We start from the raw sequence: 21,038 nt of genomic DNA, 5'->3' as shown, positions 1-21,038 counted from the left end.
GCAATAAACCCTCCAGTAATTCTTCGTAAATTTGTCAATTTTCTAGAGTCGAGGCAGTGGGAGAGAGCCTCTGCGGTGGGGAAGGGTAGCTCCTCCCGTCCTCGCACCGTCACTTAGCAGCAATTTATTTGTTATTCTCTCGACTATTACCAAACTCGTTTTAAACATTTTTGCAGCAGAATGCTTCCTGGATGTTGTTTCACAACTCCCAGTGTATAACCAGAATTTTGGATAAGACGTGGCAAGAGGCCGTTTAGCAGCAATAACGAGTGTGACATCTTAACAGTGACTGTTATACCATAGTAGGGATAGCGAACATACCAGTAATTATCAAAGGCGTGGCACTGTTAGCCAGGGTGCTCAACCGAAACTGTGCTGAAACAAAAAATAGAAAACATTACTTTTGCTCAAATCGAAACTAAACCAGTACAAATTTTTTTTCTTTGTAATATAAAGAAAAAAGTAGAGGCATCGATTCGAGTTGGCCACTTTTTCTGGAGTTTCTCATATTTGCACTGCGTGCACTTGTAGTTCAATCATGCTACCTCATTTGTAAAGGGTAAACCCCATGAGAGCGATTTTGTGCCCGACGGCGATGAGCGACGGCTTCGAGCAACAAAACGGGCCGTCGCTTGAACAGATCGCTCAGTCTTGTCGCTCGATCGCTCGGTTCTGGAAATTTAGAATTTGTCGCTCGTCACCCAGAAGTGCTTTGAGCGATTATCTAATAGCACGAAGCCAGAACTGGATGTACATCACTGAAATACTATCGCTTGTCGCACGGAACGATTAAACGATTGAATTTTATACATATGAGAATAAGAACCTACTGCAATACCTTCAGAGGTATTTTCTGCTGCTTTTTAAAGTAAAATACATGAACTTAAAGTAACAAAGCATGCATCGCGCTAGTATCGATGCGCGTTTGCTGCCTTCATACCGGCAACATCGGGAAGACGTTGCTCATAATTGCCGCTCACATGGGGTTGTAGGCGACGAGTGAATGCAACAGCCATCTCCATTGCATCGCTTGTCGCTGTCGCACGCAAGATCGCTTGCATTCCAGAAGTGACAGCCCCATTAGTGTGGTTTTCAATGTGTCACGCTACCAGTACAATCACGAGGAGGAGGAGGAGGAGGAAATAACTTTATTCAGTCCTAAGGTACCCCTCCCCACCCACTCTTGGTTTAGTGCTCGGCAGGGGTCGCGGGCCGCACCCACGTGTTTTAAATTGGCCACCGTGAAATAGTTATCCACTCGTGGGAGACCAATGGATAACTAACAGTGGATAAATATTGAAATGAAGAAGAGCTTCCTACCTGGGCAGTGAAGTTTTTTATCATGCTAGTAGGTTAACTTAAGTAGGTGCTATAAAAAAATCACTTTTGACGCATTGCTTCCGAGGTGTGCTTCCACAATGTGTGTTCTTTTTAAGCTACTTGCAGCTTGAAGAGTGTCATGCATACATTTCTTGTCTTTCCAAGCAGCTCAGGAGAACTGCATAAATAGTTTTCCTGTAGCTATTTTTAGCTAATGCAAAAGCAGACCAGTAGACTGTCATTTTTTTTCGCTCCGGAACTGAACCATTTTTGCTGAAATAATACAAAAAAAAAAAGTACCGGTCTGACATTCTGCTCTCAGCGGTGTGCCAGACCTGTAATGATGGACTGATAGCCGCACTGAATCGGTGGGACTGGCATATGGATTTCAACAGTGTTGACCCAAATTGCAGACCAAACAAACGCTGGTGTGACAGCATCCTTTATTTCTTCCCAACTAGTTACATTAACATGTTGCTTCCTCCAACTACATAATAGTTATATCACACGCGTGCACATGCACAAACATCATCTAGAGCATTTTTCTTTATTTCGCAACCGTGACACCATGAACAAAAATTGCAAACCCTCGCGAAACCTCACACGAAACCACCAAATGCACTTGTGTCGCAAACATACTGCTGATGAAACAAACACGCAAACAAGGTGCACGTGACCACCGGAGAAATCAAATGCGAGCTTTTACAACCAAGGCATCCGAACTGATTGCAGCTTGCTAGCCCACGAGTTGCCGTGCATTCGTGTCGGCAGCTACGCAATGGGAAATAAGTGTTAGCCGCCAAAATAACAGCTGCCGCGCATTTCATAAATAACTCACACACGCTTATCTTTCCTAAAAGCTTCAAGGTACGCTAGGCGCCGAAGTGCTGATCAGAGGGCGTGTAATGCATTTTTGGGTGGGACAGAATGTGTGGAACGGCCTCTGCGTGTCGTTCGCAAAGCTCTGGGGACCCACATTTTCAGTCTGGCTCAAAAAACATGTGGCATGCAAAGAAGCTTTTGGTTGAGGTGAAGAATAATGCAGTGCTTCGTCACGCTTATGTAGCAGAAGGAAACACAATGGTGTAGGCATTAGAAACACTTGAGCTAGTCACCGTCAGCAAGAAGCCATTTTACATTTCTACTGGAACAACAAAAAAAAAGGTGAAGATTGACTCTTTGACAGACGGCACCTCTAAATAGTCTTTGTAATGCAAAACAAAAAAAAATGTCCATGGGCCTAGCTTGTGTGAGAAATGTATGTAATGCACAAATTGCCTGCCTCGCTGCAACTCGTCGGTAAGGTTCTGGAAGCTGCTTTGTGCTGCAGTGAACACATAGAACGACACCAGCCTGCTTGCAAATGTCCTCTGCACTGTAAACAAGGCATATGCGATACGGATGTCACAAGCATATATGTACAGGCACGCGAGAGACACTGTAATATTTACAACATTGACCAGTGAATAGGTGTGTTTACATTGAGAATATGGTACACGACGCCTTCCCTTGGGTGTGTGTAACGTCTGCTCAAACGGGCTCTGTCTCAGTTAAGGCCAACATGAAAAAGTTTGCAGACAGATGGAGCTGACGGGTGTTTCCGTATGGCTGCGCTGTTTGCTCACTTCTGTCGGCTTACGTCCTACTCTACAAATTTCGCGATTGCCATGTGCTGCTGTAATCTACTGCTCGTCTGCTTTGCAGTCGCCAATTCTGAGCAGTCGACACTCGCATTCAGGCAGTTTTAGATAAACTTACTTATTACGATCGCTGCTGACTTTGAGACTTTCAGGACCGTTAGCTCCCTTAAAATCAGGCGGATGCATTATACAAAAAGCAAAAAAAAAAAATCCATCTTTGGAATAATCTGTTGCACAGTGCTCACGGAACGAAACGCGTCAATTTAGGACTAAGTAATCTGCATACTTTCATTTGAACTGGCTGCAGTTCGGGTCACATCGACGTAATTCTGGCGCGTACACTTACATCGGAGTCCTCGTCACCTTTGGTGACCAAATTCCTAGCGACATGACATGGTGCTCTCGCGTACTTTGCACATACGTAGGGTTCTACTAAATTCCCCGTGTCCCATTTCATTCCGTGAGCAGTGTACATTGTGTTCAGTTCCTCAGCAGACATGTGCCTTTTGTTCTTACGCCAGATGACCACATACCGATCGGGGCATGTTACACTGGGCAAGCTAGCAGATTTTTGGTAGCCACCTTCAAGATTGGGACAGATTACGGCTGCGAAAATTTGGCGCGACATCACCACTGTAAGCCAGTAGAATGTCAACAGTGAGCACAGCTGAAATGTCTGCACATTATCTGCATGGCATTTTGCTCACAAAAGCAGCTAGCGAGGGAAGCTTAATGCATGCGTGAGGCGGTAATGATGGCTCTTCATAAACTGCAAATTTGACAGCTTGGCATCAGCACTTTCCTTCTGCTTGGCTGCAGATGCTGGAACGAGCATCCATCATGCTGTCTGGGTGTCCTCAGTGCAGTGGTGAAAGTGCTTAAAAAATTTTGATAATAGGTTTTATTTTGTATGGTAATATTCTGGCCATCAGAATCAGCGGGAAAGCAAGCAAAAAGGCATAAATTGTTGATTACTGGCATCATTCTAAAGGAGCGTCACCTATGGCAGTTACAGCTTTCAGGATGCAAGTGCAAGGGAAACAGTGTGATGGTGGCAGTCTCCTTAAAAAACATTAACGAGCATGATTCAGTGAAATGAAATTGCACTTAAAAAGATTGCACATGAAATTGCACACATAAGTACAAGTCGTAAATCAAACCGTCAAAGTTTGCAATGACTTGCCAATTATGACATCTGTCTATGTCTTACTTTCTAAGGACCACAGTGCCTGCTGTGATACCTTCTGTAACACGGCCACTTTCAATCGTTCGCGAGGCTGATCAGTACTGAATTTCTCGAGTAAGATTAAAATGCAGAGTGCAGCTGAGTACTGCGAGACTGAAGTCAAGCAAGAAACATGTAGCAATGTCCAACATGCATTGAGTTTGATTTGCATTGACTCTAGCGTACTTGAAGATTACTTGCGATAGGTGCAAAAATGTGTCTGAACAAATCAACATCTTGCAAGTTCATCTCCACGTTGCGCCATAAATCAGAGACGACAAAGTAAGCGACATTAGGTTCTGCCCATCTGCCCAAGGGCCGCATTTACTGCTACAAAAGGTGCCAGATGTTCCGCACGACATGGAAGGGAAGCTTGTCAGAAGGTTGTGGTTCATTCCTCACTACAGAAAATCATGTCGTAAATTTGGTTGGCTTTTGCTGTAGGTAAGATGGGAAATGTGGCGGTGGCAGCTGACAGGATAAAAAGAAACATCTTTTAAAACATACACATAGGGCCACATTTTCTAAAGGTGCAGCTATATTTCAATGCCATGCTGTTCCAACAGAACGTGTATCGGACTACAAAGAAACAAATGGAGATCCCTTGTCCATTTAAAACCTAGCCAAAACGGTTTTAAACAGGCAAATGTGTTATGTTAGTTCATGAATGCATTGTTGATATGGGGTCATGAAAGCTGGGCAGATCGCGAGTTAGCCACTGAGGAGCGGAAAAATGCGTTCCTGATCCAACGTATGCCCAAAGACAGCACACGACAGCCGACCAAACGTTTCCTTCCGAGGCACGGTTATTGCGGGTGTCTATTGTGTGTGTGTGCACGCCTCGCACAAAAATACATTTTTGTTATTGCAGTCTTTTTTTTTTCTTACCGAGTGACGGAAGTAATCGCAAGTCGCGGAGAGAGAGAAAGTGGTGATATATGGGCACGGACTTCTTTGACGAGTGTTTAAGACACAGCAGGGTTTGTAACGACGACTAGAAGCACAGAGAAAGTGTGCGCGGTTGTTCATCATTCTAATGCTGGCACCTTTTGACGTCGAGTCTAGTTGTGCGGGCATGACTTTTGAATGATGGGAGAGAAGCAAGGACAACATTTTGACAAGATTATAGGAACAGTGTGGAATGTCAACGGCGTGTTCAGCACCGTCCATTTTTTTCTGCCACCGAGCATAGCTCTCTGGCCAGAGACTAGATATGCCGAGGTTGTGCCAGTTTGTCCACTGTGCGCCCGTTATCGTCGCGGCAGCACTGCACGGACAAAAAGAATCTCATGGTTACACTGACAGCGGCTCTGCAGTGCAACAATTTGACAGTAATAGTTTACAGAGGGGACAGTTCATGGTGTTGGCCACCTTCAGTATTGCAACTGAAATGCAAATGAACATCACTGAAATGCATCTCCAAGGGAGATGCTCACATTGCATGCACTTGGAAGTGCAAAAGCGCCGTCAACGATTTGCAACATGTCTTTAACAAGGCGTTGTGCCAACACAACCTCTCAAAATAGGACAAAAATGTTACAGAAAATAATGTACTTTGACTAGAGTCATAGTCCATCCTACTTACACATGCCGTGTGGAACCAATGACGAACACAAGGGTGTCTCTTGGCAGATGCTTATGGCCAAGTAATGACCTGGGGGTCGGGGACAAAACTTTCTGGACTGCATGTGATGTGAAAACATGAAGGGTTTCATCGAATTCAGTGCACCACCGGGAATTAAGTGACACACTAGCATTCTTGGGCGAACAAATTTAATGGTCCCTTCTATGTAGAAAGCTGCATGCATGGGCCACAGTGAAATTCGGCATTTTCTCTGTGCGCACAGTCCACAAACTTTCGTCCCTGGCAGTACATATTGTCCTCCACAATATATAAGAACACGTAGTGCCAAATGAGATCACCCAGAAAATAATTCGGTAACTAAAACAACAGCTAACATTCAGTTTTGCCTGCAATTCAGTGGCACCAATGTGCACCCCTTGACCTTGTGAGCGACCTCACAAGGTCGCAAGTAAAGGTTGCGGCAATGTTACGCTTGAGGCTGAAAGGTAGTGCCTCCAAGACTTGGACAGTGAAGAAAGGATGGCAGAAGTTCTGTAATTAGAGACTCTGCCACAACCACGCATGTTCACGACAGCACCTAATGGTGGCACGCCAGAAATTTCTGGAGTATGAACTTTGCAACAGCAGTGAACGCACTGCACAACAGTATGTGCGTCACGCTCTGCTTCCTGCAGCACAGAAATATGGGCGTGTGAATTGTGGGGTGCGCCTTTCTTACATCACCCACAAGGTCGCACTTTTGTTTTAAAGATGCTACGATCACCATCACTGGCACCGCTCTCCACGGTTTTACAAAATATTGTGATGCTCTGGTTCTTATTAAAAACAAGAACCCCTGCCATTATTAGCAACAGATGTTCCTGATAGTGGCACATAAGCTTCACACAGGTGCTCTGAGAGCCTGTGCACACTTTACACTCTTTAAAATTATACACCTTCTTGCATGTGATTCTGGTCATGCATCAATGGTTTTTGTCAATCTGGTGCGCATTTCCTGAACCAGCCACACTCTCGGCAGGAATACTGTGAAACAGGCTAGCATGGCTCTCCTGGCAGAAAAGTATTGGGCTGGCAGTGTTGGGAGAAATGCACACGAGATTGACACCAAGAGACAAAGTTGCTCCTTAAAGGGCGCCGAATTTTCGAAAGTGTACGCTCCTAAAAAGGTTTGCACCCTTTGGGGCTTATGTTGTCCCACGACAATTGTCATCTGCCGTGCTTGCGTTTCCTTTATTGAAAACGTGGCACTCGCTACTTTCCTGTCGAGAATGCTGTGTCACGCTGGTAACGCACAAGCCGTTTGTGACTAGGAAGTACCGGGCTCGCAGTGTTCAAGAAAGGAAATGCGGGCAAGACAGATGACAATTATCATTGCGGGACGAGATAAGCCCCAAAGCGTGTAAATTTTTTTGTGTGTAGGAAATGGATGTAATATGGGGTTTCATTATCTGGAGTCTGGAAATATGGTCATTTCGATCAAGGTTTCGATTAGCCACAAGTCCATTGCTTGCCCTAGTAGCTCGAAAAACTAGAGTGGGAATGGTGAGGATACTGGCACATGATGCAGCTTCAGTGTCTCGGAACGCGCGTGCTGTCATCTACAACATTTGTTCTCACAGATGTTTTCCATGCCACTTCTGACTTATGTCGAGCACCTTTTGAGCGTGCATTAAGCATTTGTCAAGCCCATGCTCGATATTTGGTTTCCTTGCTCTGCGCAGGAGATGTTTGTTAGTATTCTTACACTCCAACATATGTAGGCTGTCAACAGCATCAACACTGTATCAACTGTCGACATGCGAGTCAGTTCCTGGATAGACAGTCTGTAAGAGAGAGTAGACTCTTCTTGCGGGGAAAAGCGATGGAGTGTCTACTCGACTAAGCTGCCTTGGGGACACGCACACTGTCTTCAACACAACCCAGAGTACACTTGAAATCTACACAGCCATTCACTGTGGCCTTGTAGAGAAACATGGCACTTGCACATAAAGTACACAGGCAATCATAAAAGATCTGAAATTTCATCCACACACAGTTTCCACTAGCTGTACGTCGCAATGATAAGTTTTCGAGCAAACATCAGCCCTTTAACAAAAACGCTAGAAGGATGCCAGGCTCGTACAGCCTCTGGGGATATACCATTGTTCTCAATGGGTAAGCCAGACGACCTGTGCACTTTCTGTCGCCTTGTTTACTTTTTTTTTTTTCCCACCAGGTATTCTGCACATTGTGTTCAATCCTGTTCTTGAAAGGAAACGTGTTTGCAAAGAGAGAGAATGTCCGATGCGGATCCTAAAAAAAACTGCAAATGTCTCTAAGTTTTAGTACACAAGCATTGCTGCATCTCATTCTCCAGGATTTATACCACAATATCCCGAGTCATCTCCAATCCCCAAATTGTGCCCACCTCCCTTGTGTAGCAAAATATCACTTCGACAAAACACACCGAGAGATCATCAGCTGCCAGGCAAAAGCACCACAAGTCGCGCAGTGCTGCACACTCGTGCAAGGAGCAATTTGTAGGTGACTGTAAGCAACATGTTTCTTGTTGTGACTGTAACTGTGACTTGTGACTGCAAAAACAGTGACTGTAAGCAACATGTCTGCCTGTTTTTTGTCGAAAGTGAGTGTTCACTAGTGATGTATGGCAAGCACATTCCTCTCTCTGGCAAACACTTACAAATGTTTTGCTTACTAATTCCTGTCGGCAATGTAAGCTTGTCTTGTGAACGTGGAGAAATCATTCACCCTATTTTTCGCTGACAAGTTATATCCGCTGGTGGGGTGGGCGGTGACACGGAATATTATGGTAGTACCTGTGGCTGTAAGTCGAACACATGATGTCCTGACTGCACAAGCTTTTTCAACAAATGTACCGATACTTTAGGTTAAGTACAAGCCGAGCAACTCACCCACTACTGACCTCATTGTCACCGTACTGCTAAGTAGGGTTTGCCTAGAGTAATGAACCTAATTTAATTCCCCGCTCTTGCTCCCAGCTACAGGCAAGCCAGAGCAAATGCCATGCTTTCCTCTGGCCGAATACACAAACAGTAACCGTACACCCATAGCAGAGTCTCCTACTGTGCGCGGCTGTGAGGCCCCTTATGCGAGATCCTGACATGCAGTCAAACTAAAAGAAAGACGACATTCGCGCCACCTAGTAACAACACAAGAAAGTTAATTAAGCCTTTCTCTTTTTTTTTTCTCTGTAAGCAGCAAAGTATCACACACTTTCTTAGGCTTTGTTGTCCAGCCAACATTGCAATTATTTTACTTCGACACATGTTACATATACAGTGGGCAGGACCTTCAATTTACACAACCAGAAAGCACTGCAACAGCAAAATTTACGCTGTCAGTGAGTGCAAAAGAAAAACTGCTCATAAGGACACCAAACACCTAGTTCCAGCCAGACCTTGTCTCTTTGGAGCTGTCATCACACAAGTACTTTCACGCTAGGAACAAACACCCTGGTCACACTCTGCATAGAATGGTTTGAGAGGACTCCATGGCGCACCATTCGGCTCGAAATTTTTTCCTTGATAGCGTATAGTGGCGAAGATATGAAACGGGGGGGGCCTCCCAGCTGTACACACAGTACGAGGCCCTGCTCTTGCGTGCACGGCCGACACACAGACAGAAGACACGTAGATCACCAGTTTTCCCTCCCCTTGGCTGGAGACATGCATACAGGTTGAAGAAGGAGAGGAGGGCCCAAAAGAGAGGGAGCTAGAGGGATCACAGACGGGGAACATGGGGCAGGCTAGTAGGCCGGTGCCTGGAAGTTTCCACCACCCATGCCTCCGGGGTCAGCTTTGGTGGAGAAGGGAGGCTCCTGGTAGGCATCGCCCATGTCCCCAGGGTAGCCACCAGTGAAGGGTGTGCCCCCACCACCACCCATGCCGGTTGGGTCAGCCTCGTAGCTCGGCATGAAGGGTGCATCAGCGCCTTGTCGGTAGCGTTGGTAAGCAAGCAACACGCAGCCCACCTGCGGTGTAACATTGGTTTGTGCTAGAGTGCTCTTCCCAAAGAACGAGCCCTGCTTTCGCTGGCTTGTGCCCCCTGTCAGACAGACAAATTCAGCACCATTTTGAGGGAATGCACTTCGCCATTAGTGACACTCGCAGCCTGTCACATAGGAAGGCTTAGTGACACTTGCTGAAGAACACGCTCACCGGCAAGTGTGTTTCTCGAACTCACTTCACTGTGTTGAAGTGTGAAGCCTCAATGGCAGTGTCTCAAAAATCAATGAAATAATACTCAGTGCAGGGTTGGCACTACTTCTGGAGCCGATTTGTTGCGATTTCAAGTGATCTGAGCATCCCTGCTTATGGAAAATGCTATTCTTTCTCTTTCAATGAAGGGCATCTTGTTGTAGACACCAACGCATCGCCATTCTCAGCACTTTGGAACACGCAGCATGCCATTTGGGTGTCGAGTGTGATGCCATCTTGCCTTTCCTCGTGACAATTGATCCTGTTAACATGGTTTTGCAAATATTACTTAAAATAAATTTGCTGGCTTATTTACTGACTGACACTGCCATCAAATTCAGATGACACTTTCCTTTGTCACCTGGCAGCTACTACCAAGTGCCACTTGCTGCAGGCAAATTGCAGTAAGTAGTAAGTGCACTGCGAAAGGTGCAGCGGTTTAAAACAAGAGGCTGATAAAATAATTGTTTTCTTTAAACATTATCTATTGCAGGAATATACATCTTTATTTTTGTCTTTTTTAATAACTGAGCGGAAAAGGGTAGCTATCACCAGTGAACGGTGATGATAACTCCTTGATTTATTTTTATTTCAACAAAATATTACACATGCAAGCACTTGCGTGTATCGTCTTTTGCTCTAAAACAGTGCCTCCTTTATTTCCCAAGTGTGCATAAAAAATTGCTCGCATTAAATTAGCAATCTGCTAATAGTACAGCAGTTGCTCTGGATGTACTACCTTCAGTTTTATTTTACGAAGCATTCAGCACCAGCCATCACAGCAGCATGAGGGTAGTACACAAATTAAGTTTCAACTTCCGCACCGATATTCAGCAAATCTTGCGGCCGTGTGACAAATGCCAGCACAGGAATGACCTGACAGAATGAAATCTGACATGCTGTAGTGTAGATGCATAATGGAAGGCACAGATGCAAGCAGCAGTGCTTACTAATGGGGACATACTGTGGTAGCGGGTTAAACCAAAGCACGCAAAACATTTACTGCAATTACCAAATGTGTATCCACTTCACTGCCAGTGTAAACATGCCAGCAGCAAGTAAGATAATCACACACATTTTTTCCATCCTCAAAGTGTTGCAGAACAGAGTGATGTTTCTTGCACGCTGTGCTTGATCGCTGTGTTGCCTGATGTCGCCAGTAGTACTACTGGTCTAAGTCTTGGTCATGTCACCTGGTATTATGGTGCATGTCCATGATGACACTTCTTGGCTAAGTTTAAACTCTCTATTGATACCTGTACGAAATGAAGTCGCACATAGAAAATGTTCTTTGCCAGCAATCAGTGTTCAACGATCAATGTTCAACACCTCATAGAAGTTTCACCTACTCCCTCGAGTTATGTTGAATTTTCTAACTTGCTGTCTTCACTACCGATGTTTCTGCAGCGCAGTTTTGCACTACTCATACAGGAGGAACCATATAACCGGCAAGTGCATGCCAGTCAAGTGGTACACGACTGGAAACCATGAGCTGCAGTGATGAACAACAGACCACTTGACAATCGGCCTAACCACAGGTTCTTGCCTCTGCCATGAAATGGTGCCGCAAGTGCTCGTGGCTCTGTCAGAGCACTCTTCACAGTGCGCTCCTCCTGCTCGCCTGTGTTGGGTTGCCTTGGCTTTTCCAAGGCAACCACTGCGCGATGAAGTTTGGGAAGGCAAGGAGTACTAAGCCACAGCCTACACTCACCCACGTGAAGATGGAGAAAAAGCTGAAGGCGATGGCCGCTCGAATGTTGTTGAGGCCGTAGCCATCGCTTGGCATGTCCGACTTGCGCCAGGCGTCGCACAGGTAGCAGAAGCACACGACCCACATGAATGCCCACAGGCCTGCACGCAACAAACCAGAGCACACGTTAACTCCCTCGTATAGCAGAGGAGCAGTGAACTCCTAGATATACCAGGGCGCAGCAGGAGATTAGTGTGGTCTAGATGTAGCTAGCATACAGTGCTGCATGTGTCTAACAGTATGCAGTAAGCTCTTGCTATAACAAAATTGTTTTATTCAAAGTTTTTCATGGTTTCAACTGCAACACATGCACTTTAGACCTGATTATTTATTTCTTCATTCATTCATTCATTCAATTCATTCATTCATTTACACATGCTGTCAATCCCTCTTGGGATTATAACAGGAAGGGCGCAAGTGCTGCAAAGGTAGTTGTGAACAACAAAGCAAATATTAATAAAGCCTATCATTATAAGATCATTATTGCAAAAGCATTCAGCAGGCTAAAACAACAGAAATAAACACACCTGGAGTGAAGACTAGTGAAGTAAATAAACTGGAGTGAAACTAGTGAAAAAGACTGGACTGACAGCGAGTGCGTTCTAGAATATGAAATGGGAAATCTACATGAGACCAATCAGTGGACTGATGGCAATATTTTTCTTTCCTTTCTATCAAGCACAGGTGTTGGTGCAATTTCACCATTGAAATTTTACCACTATCAAGCGTTATTTCAATATGCATTTTGAAAGCCTCGGAGTTGTCGGAGCTTACCTCCTGCAATACTATGACTCCTTGTAGGGACTCCTCACTTTTAACAAAAAACTGCTTTTTATTAGGACAAAGTTTGTCACCTGTTCTGATTACTTGGTTATAAACTTGGTTATAATGAGGGTCTAGTGTGATTATTTTCTTTCAATGCATCCGCAGATGCAGGGTACTTCCGTTTTGGTAAAAAGTGTGCTTATAACATCAGATTCAATAAATGTGAAGTGCAGCATTTTCTCAAGCCACTGCGACATCATGGGTTGCACCAGACTACATTACAGAATGTGGAAGAGGTTAGCAGCCAGGGACCATGACCTACATAAGCAACTTGCTGTAACCACTGGTTAGCAGACTCATTGCCACTGATTACGAGCGATCAGATACTAGCTCATTCTTTCACTTTAGTCATCCGTAAATTAGTTATTGTGAACTGGCACACGCCCATCAAGGTTTTGGTCTGTGCTGTGATTACTGCACCTGCGTTTTGGTAAGTGCACGCCATCTTGTATCGTATACATTTTCATCATGACCAAATCACTGCAGGTCATCTATGGTGCAGCTGGCGACAAAAAGTGGCAGCAAGCCTTCGTACATATTTGTGGATAAAACGAATGGCATCTGGGATTCTGTGACGATGCCTGTCTCAGATTTGAATGCCCAATGCCAGAAGCGATTTGATGGTCAAAAAGAAAAGCGAGTAAAAAGCACACACACGCAGACAGCTGTGGACATACCAGAGAATGCCATGTCGGCGACGACGGCCCGGCGACGGATCTTGATGCTGGAGAAGCTCTCAAACATGGCCTCAATGGCAAGAAAACCACAGGCGCCCAGGAAGGCGAGCACTCCAACGGCCACGCCGAAGTTGCAAGCATTGGAGTCACTGTTGTATTGGCACCGCTCGTCCACCCAGGCACCAGACGAGATGCACCCGAACACCACAATGGCGAATAGCTGCGGAGAAAAATGGTTCAGAGGCAAGGGAAAGCAATAAGTAGCAAAATACAGAACTGGCGCAGTCATGTAACCAATGTTCTGCACAGTTTGCTTTAGTATATGAATAAAACCTCAATACAGCAAATTATCCGACATAAAGAATATAGTATATATAACAAATATATGTTTATAGGGAAGTCATTTTCATGCTGGATATGACTTTGTTATAACAATGCTCAGCTGCACTGCTTTCTGCTTTGTTCAAACATGGCAGAGGTTCACAGAAAGACAGGGACTCGAACGGATGTTATCCCTGTCGAAATGTTGGCTCCCGCTTGAGACATCCCTTGTTTGACTGCCGTTAATCACTCCTGCTTTGCAGTACACTAAATGGTTGATACTGGAATCTGACAACTTGCAGCACAAGTGCGAATTAACAGACTGAGAAGACAACTGCTAGTTTAAGAGTAGTTTGCATTTGCAAGTTGTCCTTCATGTCTGCGCATATTTTGAGGCAACGAGTTGTCGCAACTGAAGGTAACATATCCTTCTGAACAGCATGACATACATTTCACATACAATTCAAAGTAATTCAATCCACAGCACCTACGATGAGATATGTTGTGGAGCTGCAGCCTAGGACCTCTGTAGAAATTGGTAGCTCTAAAGCCCAACAGATTAAGAGGGTGCTGCTTAATACTCAAAAACTCTGAAAGGTGTCAGAGCATGAGACGTGACACAAAGGCTCTGCAAAAGATCTTGCCGTCTCTGTATATCTAGACTTGGGGTTACGTGAGCTCCAGGTGGTGAAAACTAATCCGGAGCTCCCCATTATGGCATCTTTCGTAGGCTGATTGCGAGTTGCTCTGGGGAGTAGGAGCTTGATAATAGAACCTTGTAGTATGTGCCTAACATATCATTTCTACTATGCCGAGTTTGATACCACAAACTTCTGATTTAAGTATGCTAAACTTGACACATATTCTTTAGTGTTTTTGATAAGCTGGAGCAAGGTCCCTATCGCTTCAACTCAACCAGTTGTGAAGAATTCAGCAAGCCAATTGCTAATTTCTACCCCAAATAAATTTTTGCTCGGAAATGCATTTTTTTTTACAAATGTACTCTCCATGGCTAGAAATAAAGAGGAACAAGTTGTTGTACTTTTCACTGCTGTGGAACTGTATTTGGGCATTACAATGCTAACTTAGTTGAGATTTGGTCACTCATACATTGGTATGACACCTGTGACAAAGACTGTATGTGGCAGTATTTTTGGACAACCAAAAGTCCTTCTGAACAGTGCTTATCCTAGCTAGCTTAAAAACTTTCCTCTTCACGTGGTGAGTTTATAGCCATTAGACCAATTACCACCAGCCCCATCAGCTGGTCCAATGCTGGACAAATCACCCTCGCAAGGATTTTCGCGTATCCCTATCCTATTACAACACCCATTTTGTGCATGCGAATTTTCTAACCTTGTCAATCCATCTGACTTCACAATATACTTAAAAGCATTAAATTTCACCTGATATCTGTTACTAATTGTAATAGACTAACAACAAAGAAGCTAACAAGGATGTTCGTCCCCCCACATTTATAGCCATCAGAGAGAGACCCCTTGACCAACCCACAGTCAATTCAGAGGTTTCCTTGTGCAAGTTTCTACTGTTTTATGCTAAACCATACTGATAAAGAGTCAGACGATTTAGGGTTACAACAAATAAAAGGCATTGATACCTCAGCTGCCAGAGCAATGTGTTAGATTTTTCAATTCTCGTGCACATTTTGATTTTGGCATTGATTGAGTTGCATGCTGGTAACAAGAGCTCTGATACCATGTTCAGGTGACACCAATCTTAGTCACTACAGTTTCACTTAATGTCAAGTCTATTTTTCTTTTTTCTTCTTTTTTTAATTTTTGGTCAGATGAATCTATGACAAGAATGCAGCTTTACAGAGATGTTGCTGTAAATGGCTTTCTAGTCACCTATCTCCTAGCTGTGCAAGCTGTCAATCGTGCCTCTAGAGTCGTCAGTGCAGACCCCTTCCAATTACTCACTTGAGGATATTTGTAAGTTTGCTGACCACAGTCCAAGGAACACCACAGTAGACCACTGGCTATTTTCTATGCACAGAACAGCTTTGAAATGGCAATGAGCAAGGCTATAAGAATAAGGCATGTCGCGCCTTTGTTTTTTGAGGCACATGCGTGAGGGACAGCTCTGATATGCTAAGTTTAAGTCTTTCACATCTAAGACCAGATGTAAATGAAGCATGAACCTGACACTGTATAAAGCAACTGAAAAAAATGATAACCTCACTTTCACTTTGTTCTGCCTCTCCTGTGTGCAACATCTTGACAGCACATGGCGGCATTCATTAACCAGCGGCTAGTCCTCAGAGACAGATAGTCATGGACTATGTCCTATAGGTGAATCTCTTTAATAATGGAGTCGCATCCAATATTGCAATAGCTTTTTTGTATCCAATATTTCTTACAACCATAGGTTGAAGAAGGAACACAGAAGTATACATCACTATATCCAATGAGTTGTCATATCTGTGCTAGTTATATTTAAGTCCAACTGTAACAGTTTTAGCAGACTATCTGTAGTGGACTACGCCCATGTCCCACACAGTCCTAGCACACAGCTAATCACACCAATTTTCGAGGCTGCATCCCTGACGTTGTGCAAACCCTGCACATGTGATGCCACTTAGACATGGCTTTTGACCCCACACATCAATGCATGATGACAAAAATTTACCATAATTTTGATGGCAACCCTTTTCTAGATGTCTTACGCAAAAAAAAATAATGCCAAAGAAAATCTTGGTATGCCTGCAGTGTTCTTGCCATCGCTTTCCTTGTTTCTTGTTTTTGCGTTTTCACAAGCCTTTTGAATGCAGCTGAATTCCAGCTAGTATTTCAAAGAGTTAAGGCATCACCACAGGAAGTACCTTTATAGCAAGCAGCTAGCACACCTGTGCTTGTGTTTCTTTCCATGTCCTGTGTGGCCCTGTTGAATCTGCTCTTCACCACGGTGAAAGGCAATTTTTTCCTTGCTATGAAAACTCTGTGTGCCATGCACAGATTGAAATAGATGGCAGCATTTAACTTCTGGTAGACTGCAAGCACTGCTACCGGAGAAAGATAAACGAAATAGTCACATGATCTCGGATCATAAGTAGAAACATTCTGGACTTTGATCATGATCAAATTAGTGATCATAAAGTAATCCATGTCACCTTCACCTTTATTCCCAGCTTACACCGTTCTTACAGAAAAGTCATCCGCCTCTATGACAAAGGCAATTACGCTGCAATAAATCACGAACTACACGACTTTTATGAAATATTCGAATCAAGTTTTCATTTGCGCTCTGTGGAAAACAACTGGTCTCTCTTTCTTAATAAACTTAACGCCCTAGCAGAGAAGTACCTTCCAACTATAACTGTTCAGGCTAACTGACATCAGCCATGGTTTAACAAAACACTTAAAACTCTCGAGGACAAAAAGAAACGTCTTTTTCGATCTGCAAGAATGAAACCAAGCCCCGGTTCCTGGGAAGGATACTACGAGTCTGAGCGTGTCTACTTGGACGCTATCCGCAGACATAAACACTTGTTTTATCATAACGACCTTCACCGCATGATAACTGATAACCCAAAAAGATTTGGCACATCATTAATCCCCACACACCCCGTGCTATCAGTATCCCAAACAAAATGGGTGACCCTTTATCAGACGCTGACTGCGCTAACATTTTTAATGCAACACCTTCTTCAGTTTTCACCATAGAATCCGATACACCCATACAAAGCATTTTTGCTCCTACCATGTAAAATGCATACAATCATTTTTTCATTAAACGGTATCTGCAGCATAATAGAAAACCTCAAGATGTCATCGTCTGCTGGCCCTGACAAAATTACTTCAAAACTCCTAAAAAACACTAAAATCATTTCGGCTTCCTTTTTAATCTTGCTGTTTTCCCGATCATTAACCACAGGTAACCTAACGATCGAATGGAAAGTGGGCGAGGTCGCTCCGGTCTACAAATCAGGTAATAGGAACTCGCCACTAAACTACCTCCCGATTTTCATAACAAGCGTCCCTTGCAAAATCTTGGAACATGTCATTTTCTCACAATTAATGGAGTTTCTCGACTCACAATTTTTTTCATTCATCACAGCACGGTTTCCGCAAGGGATTTTCTTGTGAAACTCAGTTAGCAATCTTTCTTCATGATCTGCATTCAAACTTCAATACTAATACACAGACTGACGCACTTTTCCTCGATTTCACAAAAGCCTCTGACAAAGTAGCCCATCAATGCCTGCTTCTAAAACTATCACAGTTTTATATTTGCCCTAATGTTCTAAGATGGATAAAAGGATTTCTTACTAATCACTCAAAGTGTGTACAAATCAATAATAGTGCTTCTAACCAGCTTCCTGTAACATCAGGCATTCCACAGGGCTCTGTGCTAGGACCCCTCCTGTTCTTAATATATACCACTTAATGTCTCTAGTCACATCCCCGTATTTGCTGACGATTGTGTTGTCTACCACGCCATAACTAACATCAGTGACCAAGTATTGCTTCAGAACGACCTAAACAATATTCAAAATTGGTGTGATGACTGGCTAATGCTACTAAGTCCTTCTATATGCAAAGCAATGTCAGTAACCCACGGTCAAAATCCTCTCGTAATCTCTTAAGTAATAGAAAACAAGTCTATTGCACCATTTAAATCTTTCCAATACTTAGGCATCACTTTCTCATGACCTTGACTGGTGTTCGCATGTGAATAACGTTATAACATCTGCTAACAAAAAGCTAGGTTTTTTTTTAAACGCCACTTACGAAAAGCTGCTCCCCACGTAAAACTACTAGCATACAAATCGTTCATCAGACCTAAACTTGAATACGCTTCTGCTATCTGGTACCCACATGAAATTTACCTTATTAACACCCTTGAAGCCATACAGAATCGCACAGCTAGGTTCATTCACTCAGCATATTCTTACAACATCAGCGCATCATCCTTAAAAGCAGACTCCAATTTATTAACTCTTTCGTATCGCTGTTGCATCGCCAGCTTATTATTTCACAAATTTTTTTATACTTTGCTCGCCATTGCACCATACATTTAACCGCTGGCACGAACATCACGTCGTACTGGTCATTTATTAAGTGTTGCTCGCCCCAAAATGAGCACTGTCACTTTTTCATCCACGTCTTTCCCTCGTGTAGTTGTAGACTGGAATGGTGTTCCTTATGACATCGCTGCCATCACCAGTTCATCTGCATTCACAAAAGAAATGTCAGCAATTCTCTCACCCTAACTAATATTGTTTTAACTATTGTTGTAATCCCACCCCTTATGTAATACCCCCATGTGGGGTCTTTAAGGAAATAAAGAGAAAAATATGGGTGATGTAGGTATAACATCAGCATTAAAAATTCATAGATTGTATGTAGGCGATCACTAAATCAAATCTTTATTGCTACCTAAAAACATGCAGACAAATATGCACTTAACTGCATAAAGAAGAATACACCTAATTACATTTTCTTCATCTTATTTTTTTGTATGCGTGTCTGTACGTAATGCATATGTGCCACAAATTGTGTATGTTGTGTACGTGTATATGGAGTGCACTGGCTATAAAAAATTATTTGTCCTTTCCATTTTGGAGAAAGAATTATACATCATGTTCTTATATGTGCTGCTAATTATAATAGCCACTTCTGAAACGCATGCTTCGATGTATGTGCGTTTCCAGCAAGCTTAAATACAAATTCATTGTGCACCACTTATGAGTAGGAATATCCATGTTCACTGCATGTCTTTGTACGTGAGCGAATTTCCATGGTATATCGATTCCAACAATTCTAGCAAACCTGCGAAACAAACTTATTTAAGCGTCATAATTACGAATACATACTGCGATCTCAATGCTCAATGAACTGCAAACATAGCGCGTCGTTTATAAACAGTCGCTCCCACCCTTTCTCTCTTTAAGGCCTTGTCGTCTGGCCGTTCGCAAGTACCCTGAGAAAAAGCCGGCACAAATGCATGCACGTGCAACGCAGCTGTGCGTAAGAGTAATCGCCTTCATTCGCACGCCAGTTTTTACTGCCCCGCCCCACGTTTTTCGAAGTGCAGTCAGTGAGTGATATTCACTGCACGCGAGCAGCTCGATATCGCGCGCGAAGTCCGCTGCGCCTGCATGCATCCCACAGCAGGGCCAGCAGGGTTGGGCTTCGCCGCGCGGCGTTCCCTTCTCCCCGCGCGCGTCGGCGTTCTTCGGAAAGCGAAAGTGAAAGCGCGGTCATGCTCGAACGCGCGTCCCCGCATGCCGCCGACTCATCGAGCTGGAAAAGAACGCGCCGGATACGCACGACACGCAAAGGGCGCGAGAGCGTTTTTAGCAGCCGCGCAGCATCGCCCGCCGGCCCGGCAGGACACGGTCCGCCATTCCCAGCGAATCGAGCAGGGAACGTCCGCGGCGAAAAATCAATATAGCCTCCCCCGAACCACCACACACAGATGCACGCCGCGCCACTCGCGATTGCGGCACCTCGACAAAGAAACAGGCTGCGCGGGCGATCTCTCTCGCCCGCGGTCAGAATGTTGCGAGATTGAGGGACCGAGCGACTCACCCAGCACAATATCCTAAGCATGACTTGCGGTTTTAGCGCGAAAGTGATCGGGTCGAATCCTCCGCCGGCCTTGCCAGCCCCGTACGCTCCTCCGTTCATCTTGGGTCGGTCGTTCGGTCACCGGCGCTATCGACGTCCACTTGACACACACACAAACTTTCCTATACGGCTTCGGCGGGAGAAACCGGCGTGAATTCACTCGTCGACGACTACGGCGGTGTATCGCGTGCGACTGCGAGGGCTCGCGTTCGTTGGATTGGCTTTTAGCGAAACTAGCGTCTTCGGCGCCAGCGCGCGCTGCGCTGAGGAGAAGTTCACTTGAAGGAGGCGAACGCCGCCGCTCATGCCAGCCGATCCATCGCTGGGAACTTTGTTCGCCTCGCCGACGCCCCACGGTGGGAGGAACTGGGGTGGTTATCTGGGCCGCTAGGAACCTCGTCTCCGCGAACACTGAATGAGGGCACGCCACAGATTCTTATTTTGATCGGTTCACTTTTTTTTCTTTCAATTATTATTATTTTTTCATTCCTGCGCGGAGAGGTTGGCATCACCGTGCGAATGGAGAGCAGTAGAACAGTGGGACGCGCCGTCAGCGCCGCTTAATACTAACTAAAGTTTAATGTTTTATCTTGAGCTGTACACCCTAATTAAAATTGTGAACATTAATAGTTCATTTACATTGCTTTTTGGATTAATTAAAGAGCCGATAAGTGTTGTTTCTCGGTTTTGTTGCACCTGTCGCTGTTTTAGACGGTACCGAAACCGAAATCACGCGTTGTGTTATTACTTAATTACGCCGTATAATAACTGCTGATTATTTGTAGCAGAACACCAAGCACATAGTTACCAGTAAAAACAAATACCTGCTGTGCTGCCAAATGGCACAAATTGCGACTGATCAAATGGACTGATCTGTGTGTGCGA

General features: G+C 44.4%; 1 protein-coding gene across 2 annotated transcripts; it reads right to left on the bottom strand.

Moving 5' to 3' along the window:
• Nucleotides 1-1,746: 1,746 nt before the first annotated feature.
• On the bottom strand, nt 1,747-20,766 carry LOC126526452 (synaptogyrin-like). 2 transcript variants are annotated; one of them, XM_055068204.2, is made up of 5 exons: nt 20,115-20,766; nt 13,240-13,459; nt 11,699-11,838; nt 9,520-9,761; nt 1,747-5,452 (listed from the first exon to the last, which is right to left on the bottom strand). In XM_055068204.2, the coding sequence occupies exons 1-4, from the start codon at nt 20,211-20,213 to the stop codon at nt 9,537-9,539; spliced, it is 684 nt and encodes a 227-aa protein (XP_054924179.1). In that variant the 5' UTR covers nt 20,214-20,766; the 3' UTR covers nt 1,747-5,452; nt 9,520-9,536. The 2 variants fall into 2 exon arrangements, with proteins under 2 accessions (XP_054924179.1, XP_050030323.1); XM_050174366.3 differs by having other exon boundaries at nt 1,747-9,761; nt 20,115-20,764.
• Nucleotides 20,767-21,038: the final 272 nt, after the last annotated feature.

Source organism: Dermacentor andersoni, unplaced genomic scaffold, assembly GCF_023375885.2.
Source record: "Dermacentor andersoni unplaced genomic scaffold, qqDerAnde1_hic_scaffold ctg00000039.1, whole genome shotgun sequence".
Taxonomy (NCBI): domain Eukaryota; kingdom Metazoa; phylum Arthropoda; class Arachnida; order Ixodida; family Ixodidae; genus Dermacentor; species Dermacentor andersoni.
The sequence above is the reverse complement of the archived record's forward strand: the minus strand, read 5'-3'. Positions and strand labels throughout refer to the sequence as shown.

Coding starts and splice junctions, on each gene's coding strand:
- LOC126526452 (XM_055068204.2), bottom strand. CDS start 20,213: ATGAACGGAGGAGCGTACGGGGCTGGCAAGGCCGGCGGAGGATTCGAC. Junction 13,460..20,114: donor TGCTTAGGATATTGTGCTGG/GTGAGTCGCTCG, acceptor TTTTCTCCGCAG/CTATTCGCCATTGTGGTGTT. Junction 11,839..13,239: donor CGCCGACATGGCATTCTCTG/GTATGTCCACAG, acceptor TGTTGCGTGCAG/GCCTGTGGGCATTCATGTGG.